The sequence below is a fragment of the Adiantum capillus-veneris genome, chromosome 5, assembly GCF_014529385.1.
Source record: "Adiantum capillus-veneris isolate H3 chromosome 5, ASM1452938v2, whole genome shotgun sequence".
Classification (NCBI taxonomy): Eukaryota; Viridiplantae; Streptophyta; class Polypodiopsida; order Polypodiales; family Pteridaceae; genus Adiantum; species Adiantum capillus-veneris.
The window spans coordinates 63,314,962-63,338,677 of record NC_140935.1 but is presented as its reverse complement, the minus strand read 5'-3'; the positions used below and the strand labels follow the sequence as shown (position 1 = coordinate 63,338,677).

Sequence of the window (23,716 nt, the reverse complement as noted above, 5' to 3'; positions counted from 1 at the left end):
GAGCTGGCATCAACCGAAGGACTCGAAGCCAAACCTGCTGTGCCATAGGGCAGTCTCACAAATAGTGACGTTGACCCTCCAAAAAATGGTCACAAGCGGCACATGCTACCGAAAGGCCACTATGTACTAGCCAACTCCCCACTGCTGTAGCTTTGTGTGCAACTAGCCACTAGAACAAAGTGACTCGCCGCGGCTGTTTGGGGTCCCACAACCTTGCCCAAAAGCCTTACAAGAACTCCAGCTGTGAGACCCTCCTCTTGTCAATGAAGTGCTACAGCAAGACAAGCCTCTCCCCGTGCTGCCAGTATGTGACGGCCCAGTCAAACAGTGTACTGAAAGAAAGGGATCCCAACGTGGTCGGCTGAAGAGAAGGGGTCTCTCCAAAACCACTCTCCAGGATCCCATTGCACTCGTGCCAGAGGGCAACTCTTTCAAGCCCAAAGCCTCCAGTGGCTTGTCTCAAGAGCTGCTGGGTTAGGATTGATGACACAAGTCCTCCCACAGATGCATACTACTTGAATCCTCTAAAAATAGCACTTTGCAACTGAAACCGGCCCGTAGGGCGGTAGGCGTTGGCTTTCACCCGAAATTCTTTACTTTAAGCACACACACAAAGCACTTTGCAAAGGAGACCTGTAACGGGAATTAACACTTAATCACACACACGGCTCGGAAGCTAGAATGCTCTGAGCAGACACCGACAACCTGTAGGCCCCAAAATTGGCGCCCCTTTCGGTATTTCTTTATTCTTTATCAAAGGGAATAAAACCTGTGATCTCCCACAAGCTGCCCCGCACAATCTAGGCTAAGAAACACCTGTTCTGGCCCGATTTCGGCAGCATAACTGTACTAGGACGCTTCACAGTCAGTATTTCCACGCAATAGGTGACTTTCCCGACGCATACGGACACTTTGCAAAACCTGGCGAGAATCTGCAGCACGCTGAATTCTCTGTTTTCTGCCCCGAAAATGCACCAGTTCACTTGTACAGCGGTCCCCTTGCGTCCCCGAACCTCCTGGGGGTATTAGGGTCCATTTAGGGCCGAAACCCTAAACCTGCAAAAATACACAGCAGGCTGTAATTCCCTGTTTTGGGCTTCGTTTCGCGTGCCGGTCAGATCCGTAGCAAGACCTCGAGCTCCCGCACCTATAGGGCTACTTGCCCTTTGAATCGGACGAGATTTCTGGCGTGAAACCTCTCCGAATTCACCTGTACCTGCGGGGGATTAGCCGCTAGCTAATCGAGTACCTGTGCAAGAGGCTCTTGCCTCGGCAATCGCGCATGAACCCACATAACTGTACATTGGTCAAATGAAAAGCCCACTAGTGGGGCATAACATACTGCTCGTAGGGGAGAGAGAGAGCAGTGTGTAGCGTGCAGGGCATCACTCCTAGCACCACACTGTACATGAGAGGGAAAGGAAGCACTCCATAGCTCTTAACCTGTGACAGGCTCTCAATGAAGCATCCCCCCCGCATAAATCGAGCGCCCTCTCTTCTGCCCTTGACCTGTAATGCATCTGTGAACAAATAGATGCAAAAAGGAGAAGATTTCCATGGCTGCCAAAACCTGCGTATCGCTGAAAACGCAGCAAAACAGCCCTGTAAACACGCATTTGATGCCTTCCAATGCTGAAAATGAGCTCCTTGGACCTAGGCAAAGTCATGGGAAGCTCAAAAATGGAGAGAAATGGCTGAAAATAAGAGTTAACAGCCTCCAAAACTGCTCCAAAAAGTCAGTTACGGGTTCTGTTCTCCCAGACTTGGCAAATTGACCAAAAAGTGCCACTTGGCACTCATGCATGCAATTTCCTCGCATTGGGCTTCTCGCTTAAAAATCTCTCAACAGGTGCATCAGTTGACTTTGCAACAGAGTTGTAAAATGTTCCCTGATCATACCGAAGGTAATGATGCGAACATATTTCACGGCCCAAAATAGAAGTTCCCTAATTTTTAGGAGATGCTTCCGTCGGGCTCCCGTTGGTCTTCTGACCATCTATCCTCATTGGGACCGCATCCAAAAGTGCAATGTGGCCCAACTGTCGGATACTTTCTGTTGGTGATCCCACCTTGACTTTATGCCTTTATTGAGTTCACTTCCTAGTATCCACCAACTTGCTGAGTGCGACGGGGGGACCTACATGATCTTGAACTGAGCCTAGAAATCCTTTTACTTTACAAGTTCCAGTGCTGACCAACTTCCCGTCTGCGGGTGAAACTACCATTCACATTGGCCAAACAATGTCTGACCATTTGCAACTTCAAACAGAGGGTCTCAAAAATTAAACAAAAATCATTGGAAAGAAACCAACAACTAAGGTTAGCAGTTGCCACGTCCTCGTGACAGCAACCTCTGGAGCCTCTACTGAGACTCTTATTCAAAGATATGATTTGCCGAAGCAAATCATGTTGATTACAGCGGGGATCAATATGAAAATTGCAAGAGTTACAAAGTTATAAGATCGATAGCATAGTTCCATCTATCCCCCAGTCCTCCTCGACCTTCAATTTGTCTTCCATTCTCTTCCCAATCTGCGGACATTCATTACAATAAGCATCTAATGATCGACAAACCATGATGTATTGAAAATGTGGTGGAAGGATTCTCACCTTGTGACCTTGTAAACGAAATTGTGCTTGTTGAAGGGCCTCAAAACCCATAATAACCAAATGTTCTCGAACATTACTGAGACTCCAATGCTTGTTCACTTGGACTGCCTCCAAAGCATCGTTGGGCATCTTCACTGCAATGTCAAAGCTTGCAATAGCGCCGTCTACACTCTGTAAGGGAGTCCACACTCCAAGCTTGCACATCCAACGATCATAGTGAAATCGTATGTACAAGGAGGTGCGGGATTTCAAATAGCGCATTCCAATACCTGAAGCTCCAACCTTACAACGGTACCGGTCCCCGTTGTGCATGCCCTCCACAAAACCCCAGTCCTCTTCTAAAAGCCTTCCTAATTCCTCGTAATGCACATCTTTACATACAAGCATTGTGGTAGTCTCCACAAATCCAAACTCTTTAAAAATGTGCACAAAACAATGAATAGGAAAACACCAGCTCTTGCTGTGCACCCCTCTCATGCCCTGGAGTAGCTGGATGCTCTGTATCTCCTCTGGCAAACCTGAGAACTGAAGCCAATCGCCTAGAGTGCGTGCTGGACCCTCTGCCATGGGACCACAAGAAACATGAGGCCTACTACCAACCAAGTGGCTTCTCTGAGTGCTAACCATGCGGTTCCAAACAAGGGGCTGTCTCAAGCGCTCCTCCGTGCAAGTGGGCGGGTGCTGCTCCAGGCCACATCGCAACTGCTCTTAAGAGCGAAGCAGACTCGCAGCAAATCGATCCTCTAGTCTCCTGCTCAGACTAACTCTACGCATCTCTATAAAGATCCATATGATGGAAGGTCTCCAAGGGCCTCTTGCGTGAGGCACTCGAGCTCTAAGCCACTGAAGCAAGAACTCCTTCAAGGGCTACTCCCCTAGAAGCAGTCCTATGACAACAAACTTCCCAAGAAGAGCTCTGCTTTGCTGTGCTAGGTCTATGATCCCCAAACCCCCCTGAGAATATGGTAGAGTAATGACCTGCCAGGCTACTTTGGCCCGGGCTAGCTAGGTGTCACGTCTTCTGAGCATCTTGGAATCCAGAAAAAGAGTCAAACATAATTGACTGTCCACCTTCTTTAAATTCTCTTACTTTCTTGCTTTTATCTTCGAGGAAGTCTTATTGGTTGGCTTTATAAAAATGCTTCTTCTTTGCATAAAACATGTGATCGTCGGAGTCCGAACTGTCGGAGGTTGAGTCCTCTGTAGAACTGTCATAAACTGGGCGAAATTTAGGCTTCTTTGCCTTTTTCTTACCCTTTCCGAAGCTTTGCTTTTTGCTTCACTTTTTGCCTTTTCTATCTTCGCTCGAATCAGAAGAGCTAGAAGAACTGTCAGAAAAAGAAGAAGAAGAAGAACTGAGTAGTCCTTCAAATCGTACACGCTTCTTCTGCTTTCTTGCCGATGCAAAAGTAGATTAACGACCCAAATAACCCGGGAAGTTAGTTCCTTTCTTATGCTTTTTATCGTGCTTTTTGGATTTGTTGTTTGCGTCCAAAAGCCGGCTGATCTGTGTCTGAACCACCTCTTGTAATTCTTGCTCTGTGTGTCCGGGGTTAGCCACGTCACCCATTTGTGACACGTGATATGTTCACAGTTCACAAATGGGGATTCTTGGACGTAGTGTGGTCTACAACTCAACTTTCTAAAAAGGCAACTGATGCTCAAGATAGCATTCTTCTAAGGTACAAAGTTCAAGGTTGCAAAATTGAGGTGTATCTAGTAGTCGAGGGCCTTCTACTGGGGTGTCTATGGTAGCTTCTTCATCGACTTGGTCTCACTATTGATGTCCATTGTGAGTTGCAAAGAGGGTTTTGGTATCTCAAGTGAACTGCCCAATGTGATCCCATTATTTCTTTTGGCTTTTTGGTATTTATTTTACTTATTTGTCAAAGTTTGGGTAGGACAATTTACTGAGCTTGCTATATAAGCAACCCCTTGCCTCTATTGTATACACATTCAATTATTCATTGCCAAGGTTGATTGGTTCAAGAGACACTCTCTCTCTCTCTCTCTCTCCCCCCTTGATCTCTACGCTTCCGCATTGTCGACTTTGACAACATGATGGCTTCGGGGAGTAGCATATAGTCAATCACACTATCCTCATTGTGTTTTCTACATGTACATTGTAAATTCATCGGTTCCACTTCACAAAGATACACCATTGGCAATGAGCATACCCGTCCTATTGCACATGTGTAAAAGTAACTTTCCATAGTGTTCCGGTTCTTTCTCATCCATTGAAGTACAATCATACAAGTGAACTTTCTTCAACTCCCTTGAAATGTATGGCATATCAAATTGTTGAGTATCATGTTGCAATGTTCTTATGCGAGCATTCGTATCCTCAAAGACAATAACATTACCTTTGTCTTTCAAATAATGTCCTCCTCCAAATCAACAAATGGTCGATCTCTATTTATGCAAGCATAAAACGGGGAATCATGATGAGGAATGTAGCAACCGGCTACAAAAATGGGTGCTCTTCATAGTGTCATAATTTTCAGCCATACATATCGTTTATGCTTTTCATCTTTCACAATTGATACAAAATCTTCCAATTCTTTCTTAATCATACATGCTACCCCTCCTTGCCCTCTTCGTTTGCTTGAGATTCTTTGACCACATCAATGAATGTACATTGTAATCCTCCAACCCGTTACTCCTTTGTGTATCATGCTCCCAAGTTTCAACAAGAAGAGAGCGAGGGAAGAAAGTCGCCAGGCGGTGTCCATGCATACGTTTGTGTGCGGATCAGAGAGAGAGAGAGAGAGAGAGAGAGAGAGAGATTGAATTATCGTCCACGGAGGTCATATATGACCTATGGGACCAAAAACACAACATTACAACAAATCGTTCTCAGTGCGGGTTGATACATATCAGTTAAGGACTGAGGGTCCATCAAGAGGGTAGGGTAAAGGGAGAACAAAAAACCTAAGGGTCGCCGGCTAAGGGGAGAGCCGGTTTGGGGTTTCGAAATTCCTGGATGATCGCTTTGCCACCTCGGTAGACTGCCCATTTACCTTGCTTGCACGCTTCATGCATCTTCTTGAGCTCGCTCGCTTTACTCTTGAGTTGATTCATCTTAAATATGAGCCTCAAGAGCTGTGATTCGTGCTTCTTGGCGGGCAGCGGGGTCCTTTTTCGGTGCCACTGCAACCGCAAGAAAGCTCTTGCGTGCAGAAGGGGTACCAAAGGGCGACGACATCAGGCTGCAAAAGGGGGGGTTCTTGTCGAAACACACAGCGTGGGATCAGGGGCTTGTGATTTAAATTTTTGGGGGTGAAAGCATTGCCATGCCCTATGTACTGTGTCGGCGAGGTAACAGAGACAAGAAACGAGCAGCGAGGAAGGAAGCGGGCAAAGAAGTAAGGCGAGTAGAGCCTGGTTTTTACGGGCTGAGAGAGAGGGGATCTCTTTGACGAGCTGCAGGTCGCGGGCGTCCTGTGCTAGGTAGCGGGGCTGGGTTGTGGCTTAACGTCCCCCACAGGGCCGCCCTCGCCCAGGGGAGACACAGATGCTGTGGCGCGAGGAAGACGGGGGCTAGGTTACGGGCTGAGAGAGAGAGAGAGAGAGAGAGAGAGAGAGAGAGAGAGAGAGAGAGAGAGAGAGAGAGAGAGAGAGAGAGAGAGAGAGAGAGAGAGAGAGAGAGAGAGAGAGAGAGAGAGAGAGAGAGAGAGAGAGAGTGAAATGAAATGAAATAAAATGATATATTAACGTCTACAAAATGCCAAAATGACCTATGAGACCAATTGATTACAATGATGAGTCTAGTATCAAGTCTGGGTACAAACAAAGAAAACTACAAACAAAGAACGGATAGGAGTGCTACCGACTCCTATGGGTGGCTGGTAGGCTGAGCAATGGTATCATGCCATAAAGGTACAAAGTGGGGATAAGTGTCACCATGATACAATATAGCAGTAGCATGAAGCCTATCCTGATCGACACTCTGGGTGTCGTGCTAGAATCTTGTGGATCCTCTGCCGCAATCTCCGCCGGTGCTGCGTGGCTCCCCTCCTCAGTCGCGGTCGTCTCGATCTCCCTAACTCTATAGCTCGATCAATGAGAGTACCGCTGGTGTGTGTATGGGTGGGAACCGAGCTTTGTGGTGGTGGTGTCCCCTCTGCCTCTGTGGTACTCAGACTGAAGAAATCTGAGATGCGTCTCTGGGACCGTCTTTGTCTTTGCCCATTCAATAGAGCGTCTCTATGTCTCTGAATCTCAAGTAGGAATAATCCGAGACATCTTTGATCCTGATATCTCATGACTCTGTCTAACGAGTCAAAACCATCTCTGAATAGACAATGAAAGCGTCCCCGTATCTCATAGTAGACTGTGCAGCGACATATGTAGTGAAACTCTGTCTCTGGCTTTGCATGGCATAACTGACATATCCTACTGTCTGCTGGTATGCCTCTGAATCTACCTGTCTCAATCCCAAGCTGGTGTGAAGATGTGCGAATCTGGCCTATAGCACATCGTAACCTATGAGATAGATGTGTGTCCATGTAACTGGGCCGTGTGACAAATCCGTCTGTCGTGAGTTGAAGAAGATGTTCTCTATAGAAAACCCTCTTCGTACCAAACTCCTGTGATGGCTCTATCCATGTCCTCTTGCTATCAAGCTGGATAAGATCCTGCCGAATGAGTCTAGTAGTCTCCATCCGTGTAAGAGTCAAGGATGGTGCATCAAGAGAATACTGGAAAGGGGGCAGCCTGTCCATGCTGAAACCATGCCTCTGAAACCATGAGCTCATCTGTGCATACCAACATGATGTATCTCCCTGTGTCTGGATGACTCAAGAGCAAGCCTGGCATACCTGTCCCTGGTGGTGTCCCATAAGCTGTGTACAAATGATACTGATCTAGTGAGTGCCTCAACCTCCATAGGTGGGGCAGCCAGCTCCGCTCGTATGATGTCATGTGGGACTGAGGCCTTGGCTCTAATCAGCCTAGAAATCATAGATATCAGGGGTCTCTCCATATTACTCCATCCAGCACTGTCAATAGACGGTCCCCAAACCTGAACCCCGTAGTGCATAACTGAGGCGACCAAAGTATCGAAAAGCCAGAGCTTTGTTCGAGGTTCTTGGAATTGAACCTGCGAACAAATCCTCTCTAAACCACCTAGGGCTGCATAGGCACCCCCACATCAGCTCTGTGGGTACCCCCAATTCCATAAGCCGGTGCATCAATATGGCCCTCTGCACTGTGTCAAAGGCTTTGCGGAAATCCACAAAGTTGTAGTATATCCGTCTACCATGTGCTCGACCCTCCTCAATGATAGCTCTGAGTGTAAAGACATGATCTAGTGTGGAGAAACCCCTTCTGAAACCAGCCTGCCCAGGTGCTCGTATGCCCATAATCTCTGCCCAACTGCTCAGCCTATGCTCGAGGATGGATGCATATAACCGTGCCAATGTGTGTCCTACCATGATAGTACGGTAATTCCCCGGCACTGTGGGGTCGCCTGTCTTGAAGATAGGTACAATAGTAGATAATCTCCAAGACTCAGGGAAGCCCTCACACATGACACGGTTGAATAGCCGTGCAAGCATCTCTGCCAACAAATCCCCAGCATGTATAATGTGCTCTGCTACCAAACCCTCATGATCCTGTGCCCGTTTGGTCTTCATCCTGTCAATGGCCTCCTTTACCATCTTAGTGGTAAAGAAGGTGCTCGTAGCCGGACATGTCTGTGGTGGGTCTGGTAGTGGTAGTTGTCCATGTACAGTGTATAAAGATGCTGCATACTGCCCCCATATCTCTGTAGAAGTAATCACTGGTGGGGGAGACTTCTCATGGAATAGACGCCAAGCCTCTCCTGAATCTCTACTAAGGAAGAGATGATATAAATCTTGCTCCATCTGGACCAAGAAAGCTCGCTTCTTCCGTCGCACTAGTCGTCGTGTAGCAATGCGAGACTGTCTATAGGTGATCACTCCCAATGTAAGGTCCCGCTGTATCTGAGCTCTCCTCTGTCGACACTCCTCATCATACCAGTTGTTCTGAGGCATGTGCCCAGAACGACGTCTCTGCCCAGGCTGAGTGTGTGGATATGCCTCTGTCGCTGCCCCATGTAATGTCACTGTCAGCATAGATGTGATCTCCTTCACTGTGTATACTGGCTCTGATGTGCATAAAAGCCTACGTATCTCCTCTACATAGATTGAGTCAGTCTCTGGTGTAAAAGTATAGCATGGATGTCCACCACCCCGTGAGGCGTGAGATGTAATGTACTCAAAGGAGACTGAGAATGTTAAAAGTGCATGATCTATTGCTATCCCAACAGGCCTGGACCCCACTGTGAAATCCTGAATGTGAGAGATAAAGCTCGGATGTGTCAGAACATAGTCTACAGTGCTGGACCCATGTCTGTGTGGAAAACAAGTAAAACCTGTAGACAATGGGAAAGTCGTTAAGCCATTCAGTATGGCTAAACTGTGAGTAGTCGTCATCTCTCTCAGGTATCTCCCATACTCTGTATGCTCTCTGTCGTGTGAGCATCTCTCAAGTCCCAACTCCTCTGGCTCTAGCTCTCTAAGCATCTCCTCTGATGTGTCATAGAAGACTGTCTGTGAGCTGCCTGTACGGGCATTGAAATCCCCCAGGAGTATGATGTCTCCATCTCTGGAGAACTCCCAGATATCATCATCAAGTACAGAGTAAGGAGACTGTCCTCTGGGTGAAGCATATACTGAAGTGCTGGGAGGAAAATAGCATATGGCGATGTACAAGAAACGTCCAGTCTCTGCCCTTAGCCTCACCCACAAGTATCTGGCCTGATCATCTCTCCGAACTATGTGCAGTAGTGGTTGGAGCTCCTCTCTAAAAAGAACTGCTACACCTCCTGATCCTCTAGTCCCATGCGTAGTTCTGGTGCATGTCCTGCAAGCTGTCTCCCATCTGTATCCTGATATATGCGGCATCAACTGTCCTGGAGCTTGATGAGTCTCCGAGTAGAAAACAATGTCTCTGTCTCTGAAGCTGTCCTCAAAGGCCCCCACATCAAGTCTATACGAACCATTACAGTTCCAAACTGCCATCCTGAGAGTGGTCCCATAGGTCTCGCACCGTCATGTAGAGCGGTGCTCTGTAATCACTACTCGTCCATTTCTGTAGAAAGCTAACATCCCCTTCTCCCTTGCTGCTATAATCTCTGGCATGACCTCTCTCATATGTGCAAGCAGTGAGAGCGTAAGATCATCTCCTAAAAAGATACCTGTTTTCTTGAGGGTTGGCCTCTTCTTTAAAAAGTCTTTCTTTTCTTCCATGGAGGGAAAGCGCAAAATGAGAGCCCGTCCTTTTGAACTCTCCCCATTACCTTCACTCTTCTTGCCCACTCTCCAAGCTTGTGTGTGCGAGGGCTTCTCCATCCCCATCATGGACATGAGGCTCTTCACCTCTTGGTCCACCTTATCTGAATCTTTTAGGCCGGTCACTCTCACGTGTAGAGTGCGTACCCTTCTTCGTTGTTCCTCTTCTAGTGTTTTGTTGATGATGTCGGGTGTAGTCGGAATTTCCTTGCCCTTTCCCTTCTTGACAACTTCAATCCATTTTTCAGCCTCATCCATTTTCTTTTGCGTTTTGGAGAGAACCTCCACCCATGAGGTCTTCATTTCTCCTTCCTCCTTTATTTCTTTGACTTGTGCTCGTATACTATTCAGCTCGTCAATCATTGATGGCTGAATTTCTCCATCTTCAAGGTGTCTTCCCTCTTTGGTTTCGTCAAGTTCCTCCCGAAGGTCTGAGATGCTACTTTTTAAAGCTTGAATTTCATCCCGGAACTCCTTGCGTTCTAGTTCCCTCGCCTGTTCCTCCCTCTTTTTCCATTCGAGAATTAAATTTTTCTCTTTCTTCCACTCATCCATGTGGGCTTTGCATTCTTTCAACTCGTGTCATCCTCTTGCTTGTGACCATGTAGTGCGCCGCCATTTGTCTTGCCTTATTTGTTTCACTTTCTAAGAGAGAGGAGAGAGCAACCTATACGCACCGCATTATGCATACATATGTTTCCACATTCAGCCTACATGGCATTTATTTGCTTTCTGTATGTGTCAATTTGCAATTTCTGTGAGCTCTGCAGTTTCCAAATTCCTTGCAAATAAATCCCTGCAGGTCTGAAAATACAGGATTTTGAGAATGCGAAAATTCGGAAAATCCGGAAAGGCCGAGACTGAAAATTCCTGTGGGAATTCCACCTGTATTTTGAAATTTTGCCGTATGTACCTGCGGGCTGAAAAAAAAAGAGGGGGGGGGGGAGTATGTATCTACGGGCGCGCTGTCACAGCAGCAGGTGGGCGGGGGGTAGGGGAATTTGTGCGTGCTGTCACAGCAGCATGTGGGCGGGGGGTGGGGGAAACCTGTGCGCGCTGTCACAGCAGCAGGCGGATGGGGAGGATGCACAGCGTGAGGGGACTGTGTTCGTGAATTACAACAGCAGGCGGGGGGGAGTGTATGCGCAGCGTGAGGGGTGCAGCAGGCTACGCGAGGGGTCTGCAGCAAGTTACACGAGGTGGGTGCAGGAGGTTACGTGGTGAGAGAGAGAGAGAGAGAGAGAGAGAGAGAGAGAGAGAGAGAGAGAGAGAGAGAGAGAGAAGCAACCTTCGCGAGAGAGGAAGAGAGAGAGAAATGAAATGAAATGTTATATTAACGTCTTCAAAAGGCCAAAATGACCTATGAGACCAATCTGTTTCAAAATGGTGAATCTAATACCATATGTGGGTACAAAAGAACTAGATACTACTACTAGAATCCATCCTCATCTGCACTCTTGATATCGAGAAAGTATGGCTCGAATCCTCTGTTGTAGTCTCTGTCGATGCTGTGTAGCCCTTCTTCTCAATCGTGGCCGTTCGGATTTCTGTAGCTCAAGTGCTCAGTCGATGAGAGTGCCAATAGTGGCTGAATGAGTGTGGGCCGAGCTCTGCAATGATGACTGCTCCTTTGGTTGTCCCATATCTAGTGAAAAGAAATCTGTAATCTGTCTCTGGGACTGTCTCTCTCTATCTCTCCCCAGTAAAGTGTCTTTATATCTGTGTAACTCAAGTAGATATAGCCCAAGATGTCTCTGATCCTCATAACTCATGCCCTAGAGAAAGCACCGAAACCCTCTCTGAATAAGCAATGGAAACGGCCCCGTATCTCATAGTACACTGTGCAATGACATATGTAATGTAGCTTTGTCTCTGGCTCTAACTGGCATAAGCGGCATATCCTGCTGTTTGCTGGTATCTCTCTAAATCTACCAGTTTCAATCTCAAGCTGATGTGAGGATGTGCGTATCTGACCAATGGCACACCACAAACCATGAGACATATGTGTGTCCATGTAGCTGGGTCGAATCACAAACCCATCTCCTGTGAGGTGGAGAAGATGCTCTCTATAGAAAGCTATCTTCGTGCCCAACTCCTGTGGTGGCTCTATCCATGTCCTCCTGGTATCCAGCTGGATCAGGTCTTGACGAATGAGTCTAGTAATCTCCACCCGTGTAAGAGACATCGAGGCCCGAGGGTGCCTGAAGAGAGTACTGGAAAGGGGGAAGCCTGTCCATGGTGAAACCATGATGTCATCTGTGCATACCAGCATGAAGTGTCCCCCTGAAGAGCTAACTGTCTGGAAGACTCAAGGGTCAGTCTAGCATATCTGTCTCTAGTAGTATCCCACAAGCTGTGAACAAAGGAGACTGATTTGGTAAGCTCCTCAATCTCCATAGGAGGGGCAGCTAGCTTTGCTCGAATGATAGTGTGGGGTACGAAGGCCTTGGCTTTGTTCAGTCAAGAGATCATGGATACCAAGGGCCTCTCCATATGTCTCCAACCGTCGTGGCCTACAGAAGGTCCCCATGTGTGCACCCCATACAACATGGCTGAGGCTACTAAGAGAGAAACCGACACGTCGCCTCCTCCTTTGGTGAAAGCACGGAACCAAAAGAGAGTGTATCTCAAAAGATACCTCAAATTTACGATTTTGCAAAAACATACTACATACTACATATTGGCAACTCTTTCACTTATTAGCCGGAATCTTTACAGATTCCCACAACACAGATGAAGCAAAACCCTCCTCTCTACCTCCTCACACTATAGCACAGATGAAGCAAAATTATCACAGCACTTGGGAGTTGAACTCTCGCGAGCCTGATTCGAATGGAGTTGTAAGGTGCAACGGAAGTGAATGTTGACTTTGCTCAAGATGAGTGCGCCGAACTGTGCTCAAGCTTACGGAAGGAGCCTTCCGTTCCTTTAGTGAGAGAGTGCAATGATCACAAACAAAGTGAATGTTACTGTGAATGAAGTTGCTGTGAGAGAGAGAGAGAGAGAGAGAGAGAGAGAGAGAGAGAGAGAGAGAGAGAGAGAGAGAAGAATACGACACCAGATGGTTCTCAAACCCTCCTCCAAGGGCCCCCCTCTCTATGGCGAGAGAGGTCTGAAAACTGCGGAAGCGGGCTGAATCTGAAAACGCTGGCTGATCTAATGGTACAGCGAGGATCTCTTGCGGGTAGGTGAGATCTGCGAGGCTAGGGGCTGGATCTGCTATGTCTAAGTGCTGAAAACTGAAAACGCTGATGTGCTTGGGCTGATCTGACGCCGGAATCTGCAAACGCTAGGCTAAGTGTTGCAAACTGAAAACGCCAGTTGATCTGTGCACATTAGAAATGAGAGGTAAAGAATGAATAACTTTCTCACCACAAATGATAATGGGAGAGTCACTTTTGGCATTTAGAGTTAGCGTATTGTCTGCCCAATCAATGAGAGGGTTATGCTCACAAAACCATCTAATGCCCAAAATCATGTCACATCCTGAGAGAGGAAACACGACAAATTTTCTATGGAAGGCAGCTTGTTGAACAGTGAAAAACAAGGCATAACCGCTTCTTGGCCGTATACCATTTTGAATGGCGTACAATTAATAGCCACTTTATAAGCAGTACGATAAGCCCATAGAGCAGATGTCAACTTCAAATCCCAATCAGTGCGATGAGCTTCTACCGTCTTGGTTAAAATAGAGATTAGAGTCTTGTTGGTGCTCTCGGCTTGTCCATTAGCTTGCGGGTAATAAGGTGTAGACTTATGGTGGGATATCATAAAGGTCGTGGTAAGCTCTCTTATTACCTCATTTATAAAATGGGTACCATTATCACTAACAATTTCAAAAGGGCAACCAAATCTTGTGATAATGTTCTCAAAAAGAAACTTAGCTGTTGTCCTCGCGTCAGCTTTTTGTGAAGCCTTAGCTTCAGCCCACTTTGTTACATAGTCCGTAGCAACTAGAATATATCGAGATTGAGTGTTGCGAGCTGCGGGACTAATTGGACCTACAAAGTCTAAGCCCCATTTTTCAAATGGTTGGGTTACTTTAATAAGGCTCTCTCTACAAGAGAGTCACCAATCACATCATGCGTACTGCTTGAATCAAACAAGATCACCATGTGTTGACCATTCACATGACCCTAACACTTCAGAGACTCACCAACTAGAGGATCATGAGAAACTTGGGACACACCAGTGTTCTCATTTATGGCATTAAGAGAGGATGGGTTCTGTGGGTTCTTTAGGTTCGTTGGATTCATTCTTAGAACATGTCTTCTTTATATGACCCTTGATGTGACATTGATAACAACGACCTTCCTTAGAATAAATGACTTGTTCTTCCGCCGTTATGTATCCTCCTATAATTCCTTGTGCGGCTTTTTCATCCGGGGTTAGCTTAGGTTTAGCAGGTGTTTAGCTTTACCGTTAGATTCATTTTGACAGTTCTTTTCTGAAGGATTAGAGGAAGATTGGCTAGAAGAGTTACCGTTCTTACCATTCTTAAAGTTCTTACCGTTCTGTGGGTTCTGAGGAGTCTGAGAGGTACTGTGAGAAGACTTGTTCTCCTTAGGCTTTCCTTTGTTGTGCTTCATCTCTTGTGCGAGAGCAATCGCCACTGCCTGGTTGAGATCCACGGGATCGAGTACTTTGACATCAAACTAGATATACTCGTCCAATCCATAAAGGAATGCCTCTTTGCGCTCATCATCCTATTTGCGTAATTGGGTGCCGAGCTGCAAAACACAATTAGAGAAAGACATAATTGGCATATCATTTTGCTTGAGACTGCGCCAATCATCTTTCAACCGCGCTAGGTACTGAGGTGGCATAAACCGTGCCTTGAGCTTGTCTTGGAAGTCGGTCCAATTGAAAAAAAGGAGCACGCCTTCTTTGGCTTCCTTTAGATGCCTCTTGCCATGCGTGATACCAATCAATGGCATCACCAACAAGATACATGGTTGCCGTCAAAACCTTGCTATTTCCTGTTTTCTTAGCTATCGCAAAGTAAGCATTAAATTGATGTAACCAAAAATGAATAATAGTAGCATCCATCTTACCGTCATACTTACTGAACGTCAACTTCTCAGTGATGGGGTTGTTGGAATCTGCTTCTCAACTTGTGCTACCCGATGATTCGCCAACGTCCTTGAGTGGCTCGGACTTCGAGATGAGTACCCGTAGGATCAACTCTTGCATGCGTTGGACTCTCTGCGCCTCACATTCTAATTCCAAGGCCGCTCGTCTTTCTTCTGCCGCCAAGCGCGCTTGCTTACGCTCATGCTCACGCTCCAAGGCTACCCTTCTTTCTTCGGCCGCCAAGCGTGCTTGCTCACGCTCACGTTCCAAGGTTGCCGTTCTTGCTTTAGCCGCCAAGCGCGCTTGCTCACGCTCACGCTCCAAGGCTACCCTTCTTTCTTCGCGCTCGCGATCTGAGACTTCCTTTCTTTCTTCGCGCTCGCTATCCAAGATTGCCTTTCTTTCTTCGGCCGCCAAGCGCGCTTGATCACGCTCGCGATCCAAGGTGGCGCGTTGCGCCTCTTGTTGTAACATCATGTCCATCATCGACTTGACTGAAGCCTCCACAGGATTTGGTGCAACCCGTGGCGTAGATAGGGAAGGGGGAGGGTCGGAAAATCCTTTTGGTGGGGAAAATTCTTCGTTACCACCTCCATGCTCATCACCTTCACGCAAAGTATCCATTCCGCTTCGGGTGATGACCATACATTGATATCTTGGGTTCTTAAGTTCGCGAGGAACTTGGGTTCTTGAGATTCTTGAGTTCTTGAGGTTCTGGAGTTCTTGAGTTCTTTACCTTGCAATCGGTGTTTGAGAAGGCTTTTCTCTTACCCGAGCTCGACTCTTCCCTGCGGGCGCACCCTTTGGCGGCCTTGCGCTCACACCAAAGTTGCTTTTTCCCACCTCACGTCGATTGGCCGGCCGCTAAGTGCACGGTCCGCTCTCAATGAGTGAAAAGAGGAACAAGGGGAGGCTGGACAAGCCCTTCTTTCTTGGATTACCTGTCACTCTTCAAAAACACGATTAGGAATCGACACGCCCAAGTGGACTTGGGTTACATGCGACCGCAACAAGCAAAAAATTTCTTGTGGTTCTTTCCTTGAGTGAAACAGAACACTGCCAAAGCTCTGATACCATTGTCAGGTACAACGGAAGTGAATGTTGACTTTGCTCAAGATGAGTGCTCCGAATTGTGCTCAAGGGTTCCTTTTACTTACGGAAGGGAGAGCCTTCCGTTCCTTTAGTGAGAGAGTGCAAATATCACAAACAAAGTGAAGAGAGAGAGAGAGAGAGAGAGAGAGAGAGAGAGAGAGAGAGAGAGAGAGAGAGAGAGAGAGAGAATACGATACCAGACGGTTCTCAAACCCTCCTCCAAGGGCCCCCCTCTCTATGGCGAGAGAGGTCTATGCTATTGATTGCACAAATTTGGTACAATGTCTAGATGCAATGGACTTGCCGACGACAATGATGAGGACGACGAGGACAGGCTGAAATCTGAAGACGCTAGGGCTGAAAAGCTGAAATCTGCTAATTGCTGATCTTCTGCTGAATACTGACACTGTATCGGCGAAGACGGCGACGATGACGACGCGACGACAATGCGTTGAAAACTCAGATGCTACAAACTGCGGACAGTAGGCTGAAAACTGAAATCTGCGAGGCTAGGGGCTGGATCTGCTGTGTCTAAGTGCTGAAAACTGAAAACGCTGATGTGCTTGGGCTGATCTGATGCCGGAATCTACAAACGCTAGGCTAAGTGCTGCAAACTGAAAACGCCAATTGATTTGTAGCAAAAACGCCAGGCTGATCTGCAACCTGAAAACGCTATCTGCTTAGGACATCCTGCCGGTCTTGCTGAGAAGGCGCACTGCAAGTTGCTAGAACTTCTTCTGCCTCTTCTGCCAGAAAGTGCTAGCACTAGGTTTCTTTTATAGTAGCTTAGCAAATTTGCCCTACTCACTTTTCCAACAAAGTCACTTATTAAATAATAAGTGAAAAATGAGTAAATAGGAAAATTGGGTTCTGTGCACTATAAAATGCTCATGATGGGTACTGAATGTCATGCTCATGATCATGCTGTGTGCAACCAACTACTAAAGTGCCTGGACATGCACGGCCTGCGCATAGGCTCACAAAGGTGCCAGAACACTTCCTTAGCTGACTTGAACCCTAGACCTGAAGTAGCTTGTCCACATGCACATAGGGTTAGATGCGCACGTGACAGGAGTCATTCGTGCTAACCATCGCAGCAAAGTCACATCACCGTTTGATGTGGCCACGGCCTTAACATATAAAAAAAGCGCGCGCGCGCGCACACACACACAGACACAAGAACTTTACCACTAGGCTATGATCGTGTTGGCAAGCTTAACCATTTTGAGAGTAAACTCTATTCTATAAACGCTAGTACCCTTGTAAAGCAATCATGCTTTTTAACTCCAGTTTTCTGAACTTTGTACGGCAGGTACTTGCAGGTGAATTATTTAAGTGGTCATATTCCTGGTGAGCTTGGTCAGTTGCCCAAACTTATGATGTTGTGAGTCCCATGACTCTTTTGTATCATATAAGAAGGCCATTAATTAAAATCGCATTTGAAATTTTCTCAATGTCGGACTGCAATGGTTAATTCAAGCCATAGATGCACTACTTAGTTTTTTACAAGACTCCTTGGTTCTCAGCAGGGATCTTTCAAGCAACTCTCTTAGTGGCAATATCCCTGCATCTCTTGGAGATTTAAGCAAGCTTTCCCTTTTGTGAGTAAAAGAGTTGGGAGTGTATTTGAACAAACTTTGGATCACAGTTGTGGTCATCAAATGTGTTAATAGTCATGGAAGGATTATTCTGACTTGAGCTATTGTCAAGTACTTAATGTGCAACATTTCGCTTTTGACAATGAATTTTGTCTGGATTGTAGCAATGTCTCCACAAATTTCCTGACCGGTGAGATTCCTGAAGGAGGAGCGCTGAGTAAATTCGGCAGCAAATCGTGAGTTTGCTCATAGAATTCATACAAAATCTACATTGGAGTAATTTTCATTGTTAAATAATTGTGATTTCTTTCTAGGAGAGAGTTATCCCTCGCACAAAGCAACACCAGACTAAAAGCTCTGATTATGGATTTACCTCCCCACTTTGGTCGTCTGCAGTTTTCTTGGAAACCTGAAATTGTGTGGCTTACAAGTCGGTGCAATTTGTATAAGTCAGCTAGAGGGGCCTTCTGCAAGTCCTGACACTATTACTACTCCTTTGATAGGCTTAGAAGGTGTTCCGCCGAACGGTAAGTAATGACTTTTTGGTTGCAAGTGGGTGCTTAGATCATTGTTAACTCTTTTTTTTTTGGGCTATAATGTCTTAAGGAAATAGAAATCTTGTCTTCTGTCTAAAACGAGAACCAATGATTGCTCATGAAGAAGCATTTTGTATTATCTTCCGTCTGCCCAGGCCTTCCAAGAAAATCTCGCCATTACTCGACTCAGGTCCTTGTCAGTGCGCTTGGAACTGTTGGAGTGTCCTTGCTCGTAGCACTAATGTGCTTCTGGGGATGTTTCTTGTACCATAAATTCTGGAAAAAGTCGAAGCCTTACAACACGTTTGCAGAAGTAGAAATTCCCCCAGGTATATCGTGTTCAGTTTAATTACGAAAAGAAGGGGTATATGGTTTTATTGTCACAACATTATTTAGCTCGGAAGTATGCAATCTTTTTTTATGATTAATGAAGTCTAAATCTCACCATGTTGTTAAAGTTGGTTTTCCAGACCCAAAAGTTGTCTTATTTCATGGAGATTTACCTTATACGTCGAAGGAAATTGTGAGAAAGATCGAATCACTTGGAGAAAGCAGTGTCATTGGTTATGGAGGTTTTGGTACCGTTTACAAGCTCGTGATGGATGATAGCAAGGTGTTTGCTGTAAAGAAGATTGAAAAACAGAATATAACAGATAGATTTTTTGAGAGAGAGCTGGAGGTTTTAGGAAGCATTAAGCATAGGAACTTGGTCAATCTACGAGGATATTGCAACGGACCATTAGCAAGACTTCTCATTTATGATTACCTACCTGGAGGCAGCCTTGCTGAAGTCCTTCATGGTAAGGCAGAGACGTTCTGGTATGCTTCACTGACATTTCGAAATTTGGTAAATAGTTCACAGGAAATTAACATGCCTATATGCCATGGCACTGGTTGTAAAGTGTTTGTGATCCCTCTAAATGTATGGGTCCTATAAGGTATAGTAGAAAGAAAGATAATTAACGTCACGTAAAGGCCAAAACGACCCATGAGACCAGAACAAATTACAACGATGATGATATCTCTCACCATAAAATGTAACAAGAAATGAAGTCTTATCTTAACCAAATCCCTAGCTAGAATAGGAAGAAAAAATCTTGAACGACTCTAGAGCTGTAGGCGACAACTGACAAGTCTTAGGAGTGATCTTTACTCAGCTATAGTGTCTCCATCATCTTTACCTCGAGGGGGAGAGACCACTAAGTTGGCCTGCATTGTTCCTTCGATGGCAAGCAATGGCTCGTATCTGCTGTTGGTGAGGAAGCTGTAAGTGACGTCTCGCTCTACATATGGCAATGGACCTGTCTGATGTGACTCCTTTAGAGAGACGTCCCTGACAGGGTAGGCCATTGGACGAGAGGGCAGTGTACTAGGAAGAAATCACACCTGCAAAAGTATGGCAAACAATCAATACAATCTTTATATCATGCTTAAGATCTACGTAGAACGCGAATTGGACTTCTCAGTAGTTGGGCAAGTATGACAGATACCCTCTTTAGTTGCAAACTCTTGCACAAAGCTCCTTCCAAACCAAAAGTAGCAGGTGCTCTTGAACGGGAGGCTCAGCAGTAACTTTTTGCTGGCTTCCAAGTGTTCACAAGATGAAGGGATGCTGAAAATTATCCCGCAGGATGCCATTCTGATATATGCTCAGGTAAGCGCGTAGTAAATATTCAACTGTTTGTCTCTTTGTGCTCTCGCATTTTATCAATCCCCCCCCAAAGCTGTCACGAATGACCATGGAGGGTCCTATTGAATCTTGGAGTCTTTCAGACAATTCATGTCCCGTTCATTCAAGTAGTCAATAAATGAGAAAGGTGCAGTCACTCTTTCAATGCTTCCTCCATACACGAATTTAGCAAGATGAGAGTTCTTCAGCTTATTAGTGTATGTATTACCGTATATGATTTGTTTTGGTGACTTTTCAACAGGCATTAGCATTGTGCAATGGATGCTCAGTTAGAAAACTCGTTTAAATTTCTTCATTCTTGATGGTAATCATTCCACTGTTACCTCCTTAGGAAGTTTCTAGTAACCTTCCCAGGAATTTGAAAGGGGTTGTCTGGGTTTTTGACGAGTATCCTGATTTTTCCTTTGAAGAGGGGCTGATGTGACGGATATCCTTTAGCGTGCCTTGCATATTCGAGACTTGACAAACCAAGAGAGCTCAGTTTATGATGGGTTCAGTTAAGGACTACTTTTGCAATCAGAGGGAATCTTTCAAACATGGAAGACAAGTTTCCTAGCCAACTAAAAGAACAGCCATGGGTGCCTTTGTAACAGTTTTTACTTACACCATTTTGGGTGTTACAAGAGGGGTCCAGTAATAGAATTTCAGCTATCCTTCTTTCAAAAAAAGAAAAAAAAACCATTTGTTGATTGAGGTAAAATGGTTGGTTGTTAGAAAGTGGTACAGCTGAGGTACAGTTATTATGGTTTTGCAGAACAAGATCCAGCAGAACTTTCCTGGGCATCTCGGCTGAAAATTGCACTTGGGGCCGCACAAGGACTGGCTTACTTGCATCATGACTGCTCTCCACGCATTGTACATCGTGACATCAAGTCCAGCAATATCCTCTTGGGTTTAAATTTTGAACCACATGTATCAGACTTTGGATTGGCAAAGCTTCTGGAAGACAACGAGACCCATGTAACAACAGTTATCGCTGGAACTTTTGGATACTTGGCTCCTGGTAAGTAATATTACTCCCCACTGCAAACTCTGTAAGTAACATGTGCTAAAATTGCTTGTAAAAGTATGGAAACAATGCTTTTGATCATGCTGATCGATAGCAAAGCATGTCATGAATGTCTGCATGCAGAATATCTACTCAATGGGAGAGCCACAGAGAAGGCAGATGTGTACAGCTACGGTGTAGTTTTACTCGAACTTATAAGTGGAAAAAGACCAACAGACTCTTCCTTTGTGGAAAAAGGATTGAATATTGTTGGATGGGTCAGTTCATTTGTTCAAGCTCAAATACACTAATTTACAAGATCCAACACCTCTAGCATTGAAGCTAATGCATTTTCTTTTAAACAGGCCAATTCTTTGATGAAAGAAAAGAGACTGAAGGATATTGTCCATCCGTCTTGTGAGTGCGCATCAATGGAGAGTCTAGAGGCAGTGCTTGCTATCGCCACAATGTGCATAAGGTCAATACCTGATGAAAGGCCAACAATGCATATGGTTGTGAAATTGTTGAAAGCACAGAGCATGTCCCCTTGTACAAGTGATTTTTACGAATCCGAATCAGAATAAGGTCAGATTCAATTTTCGAGTCTTGAGGTTTCAAGGTGTAAATGAGCAGAGGCACATGATATATTCAGGGCTTGAGCAATACTTGAACATCAACACAACGTAAATATATCATAGGTCCTCAATCATCAAAATCCATTTGGGTGGCAAGGCATGAAGGCTTTCGAAAATCAAATTAGCTGATAGCACTATCCAGAATGTATATGGCCATAGATTTCTCTCTTTGCAGCTTGCCCCCGAAATCCAAGGGTTTAAAGCGACTATTGGCGCTAATTCCTTATAAAGAGCATAGGCACAGAAAATGATGAATGGCAGCTAGAGGATGGATCTCTATGTTGCTTTATCACAGAGAATTTTGTCCACATAGATCCAGCTGCCCACATAGGGGCAGCTCAAAATGCTCATCACGAAACAAGCAGGGTGGTATCAGCAATAAATTGGGCAGATGACAAAATGAGAAATTTTTCTTTGGGTAGTTCTTGAGCCACTTTTTGACTACGTTCCGAGATATGGTTAAGCAGCACTAATGATAATGGTGTTGCTCTCTCAAAAATTACAAGCAAACTATTTGCCATGACAAGCCAGCCATACAAGGGCATATTTATATGCATAACATTTTACTGTTGTACTACCACTAAACTGGACTATAGTGATCTTCATGCACAGACACATGCATGCAAACATGCATCTACACACACACACACACACACACACACACACACACACGCACTGTGTTTTTTTGGGGGGTGTAAACTCAATGCTTATCAAATCATTAAATTGCAATTGAATAGTACCATGTTTTCCATTTTTCCTTCTTCCATCGAGCATAAGCTAGATTCCTAACTATTTGCTGCAATTCATGGCTAATCATGGTGCCTTTGTCCGTGCTTGTTGTAGTCACACTTGGCATTCTTAGCCATCTAATAGATTCACACACTTGTACTTGGTCTTTCTTTAGGACCTATGCCTAATTGTCCAATGCTCGAGCTTCATTCTTTTTGGCTTGCTCATAATCTAACATTCTTGATGTAGAAGTGCATTTTCAAATGTACCAAGAATGCTCTTTCTATAAACCAAAAAGATTACTTGTGGTATATTAAACAATGACCATTAACTTTTTAAAGTGCCATTCAACCATAAATTATTGTTGTAACCATCTAAGAATACTCTTATTTTGAAGTGGATCAAGACATCTTGGTTAAAGAGATGCTAGCTTTGCATAAGGGGGCTAAATGTAGGGTTGTGTACTTTCACTTCACCTACAAACTCAAATGCATGTACAAGCTATAGATAACAATTTCTCAACGAGGCTACTATTAGGTGTCACCACAAATGTAACATATTCTTACTTACCCATTGTGAACATCGTATGCTAGAGTTTAGGCAATAAGTTAGGATACCCAATTGAAAATATGCATCTACTAGTTATAGTGACTAAGTGCTGGTTGTCATGTGGCACCCCACATGCGAGGCAACTAGAGACTGTATTGAGGTTATAAACTCCAAAGAGCGACCGACGTGGAGAGAATTGGAGAGCCAACATCTTGCTTGCACCTGGGTGGGCCACTTCTCATGCCTTCATTCAAGGGATAAGGGGCTAATTTTGTTGGTAGCTTGGATGACAAAACAACTGGTTGATGCTTCACTCGGCTCGACTTGCAAGGTCTCACTCGTGGCTTGGATTGGGCATCTCACGATGGGTTGAGCTCCTTGATCCTGCCTAACCTGAGGGAGTGTATCCTGCAGCCCAGCGCTCAACGCAATGAGAGAGAGAGAAACAGGCTGCATGAGAAGAGAGAGAGAAGCGGCCAAAGGCCGCTAGCAATACTAGTAAGTTTTAAATATGCAAGTGTCATGATGGGATTAGCATGAGATACAAGAAAATTTTGACAGGGGCTTTCTTTTCACATAAGTTTCACTCAAAATCATTAAATGTGGAATATTGAATTTTCCCAATTTGAATTTCTATCTTTTGGCTCTTACCTTTGAGTTGTCCTTGAGTTGGGGTTTTACCCTAATGCAGATTCCTTTCTTAGATGAGAGACAATCGTTGATGCTTCTAAGCTCCTAGCTTGGCTTACAAGGTCTCACTGGCAGCTTGGATGGGTTGGGTCTCACGGACAGCTAACACTAAGTTGGAGGAGAACCTAATGTAGATCCCTTCACTTGGCTAACGTGTAGTGTTATTACTACCCGACTTGATAGCACGCCACTCGACCCAGAAAAACGTAG

At 45.3% G+C, this 23,716-nt stretch overlaps 1 protein-coding gene across 21 annotated transcripts in view; it reads left to right on the top strand.

Annotated features, from left to right (window-relative positions):
• Positions 1–22,289, top strand: part of LOC147457426 (LRR receptor-like serine/threonine-protein kinase FEI 1) — a 35,623-nt gene extending 13,334 nt beyond the window's left edge. For 15 of the 21 annotated variants that reach the window (XM_086512300.1, XM_086512309.1, XM_086512307.1 and 12 more), the window contains 9 exons: positions 17,404–17,475; positions 17,618–17,692; positions 17,854–17,925; positions 18,086–18,216; positions 18,381–18,554; positions 18,684–19,044; positions 20,653–20,918; positions 21,048–21,181; positions 21,269–22,289. In XM_086512300.1, coding sequence (XP_086368426.1) covers positions 17,404–17,475; positions 17,618–17,692; positions 17,854–17,925; positions 18,086–18,216; positions 18,381–18,554; positions 18,684–19,044; positions 20,653–20,918; positions 21,048–21,181; positions 21,269–21,487 — 1,504 coding nt within the window. In that variant the 3' untranslated portion in view covers positions 21,488–22,289. The remainder of the gene's footprint in view (positions 1–17,403; positions 17,476–17,617; positions 17,693–17,853; positions 17,926–18,085; positions 18,217–18,380; positions 18,555–18,683; positions 19,045–20,652; positions 20,919–21,047; positions 21,182–21,268) is intronic. The other 6 variants (XM_086512304.1, XM_086512302.1, XM_086512303.1 and 3 more) reach the window with 6 other exon arrangements.
• Positions 22,290–23,716: the final 1,427 nt, after the last annotated feature.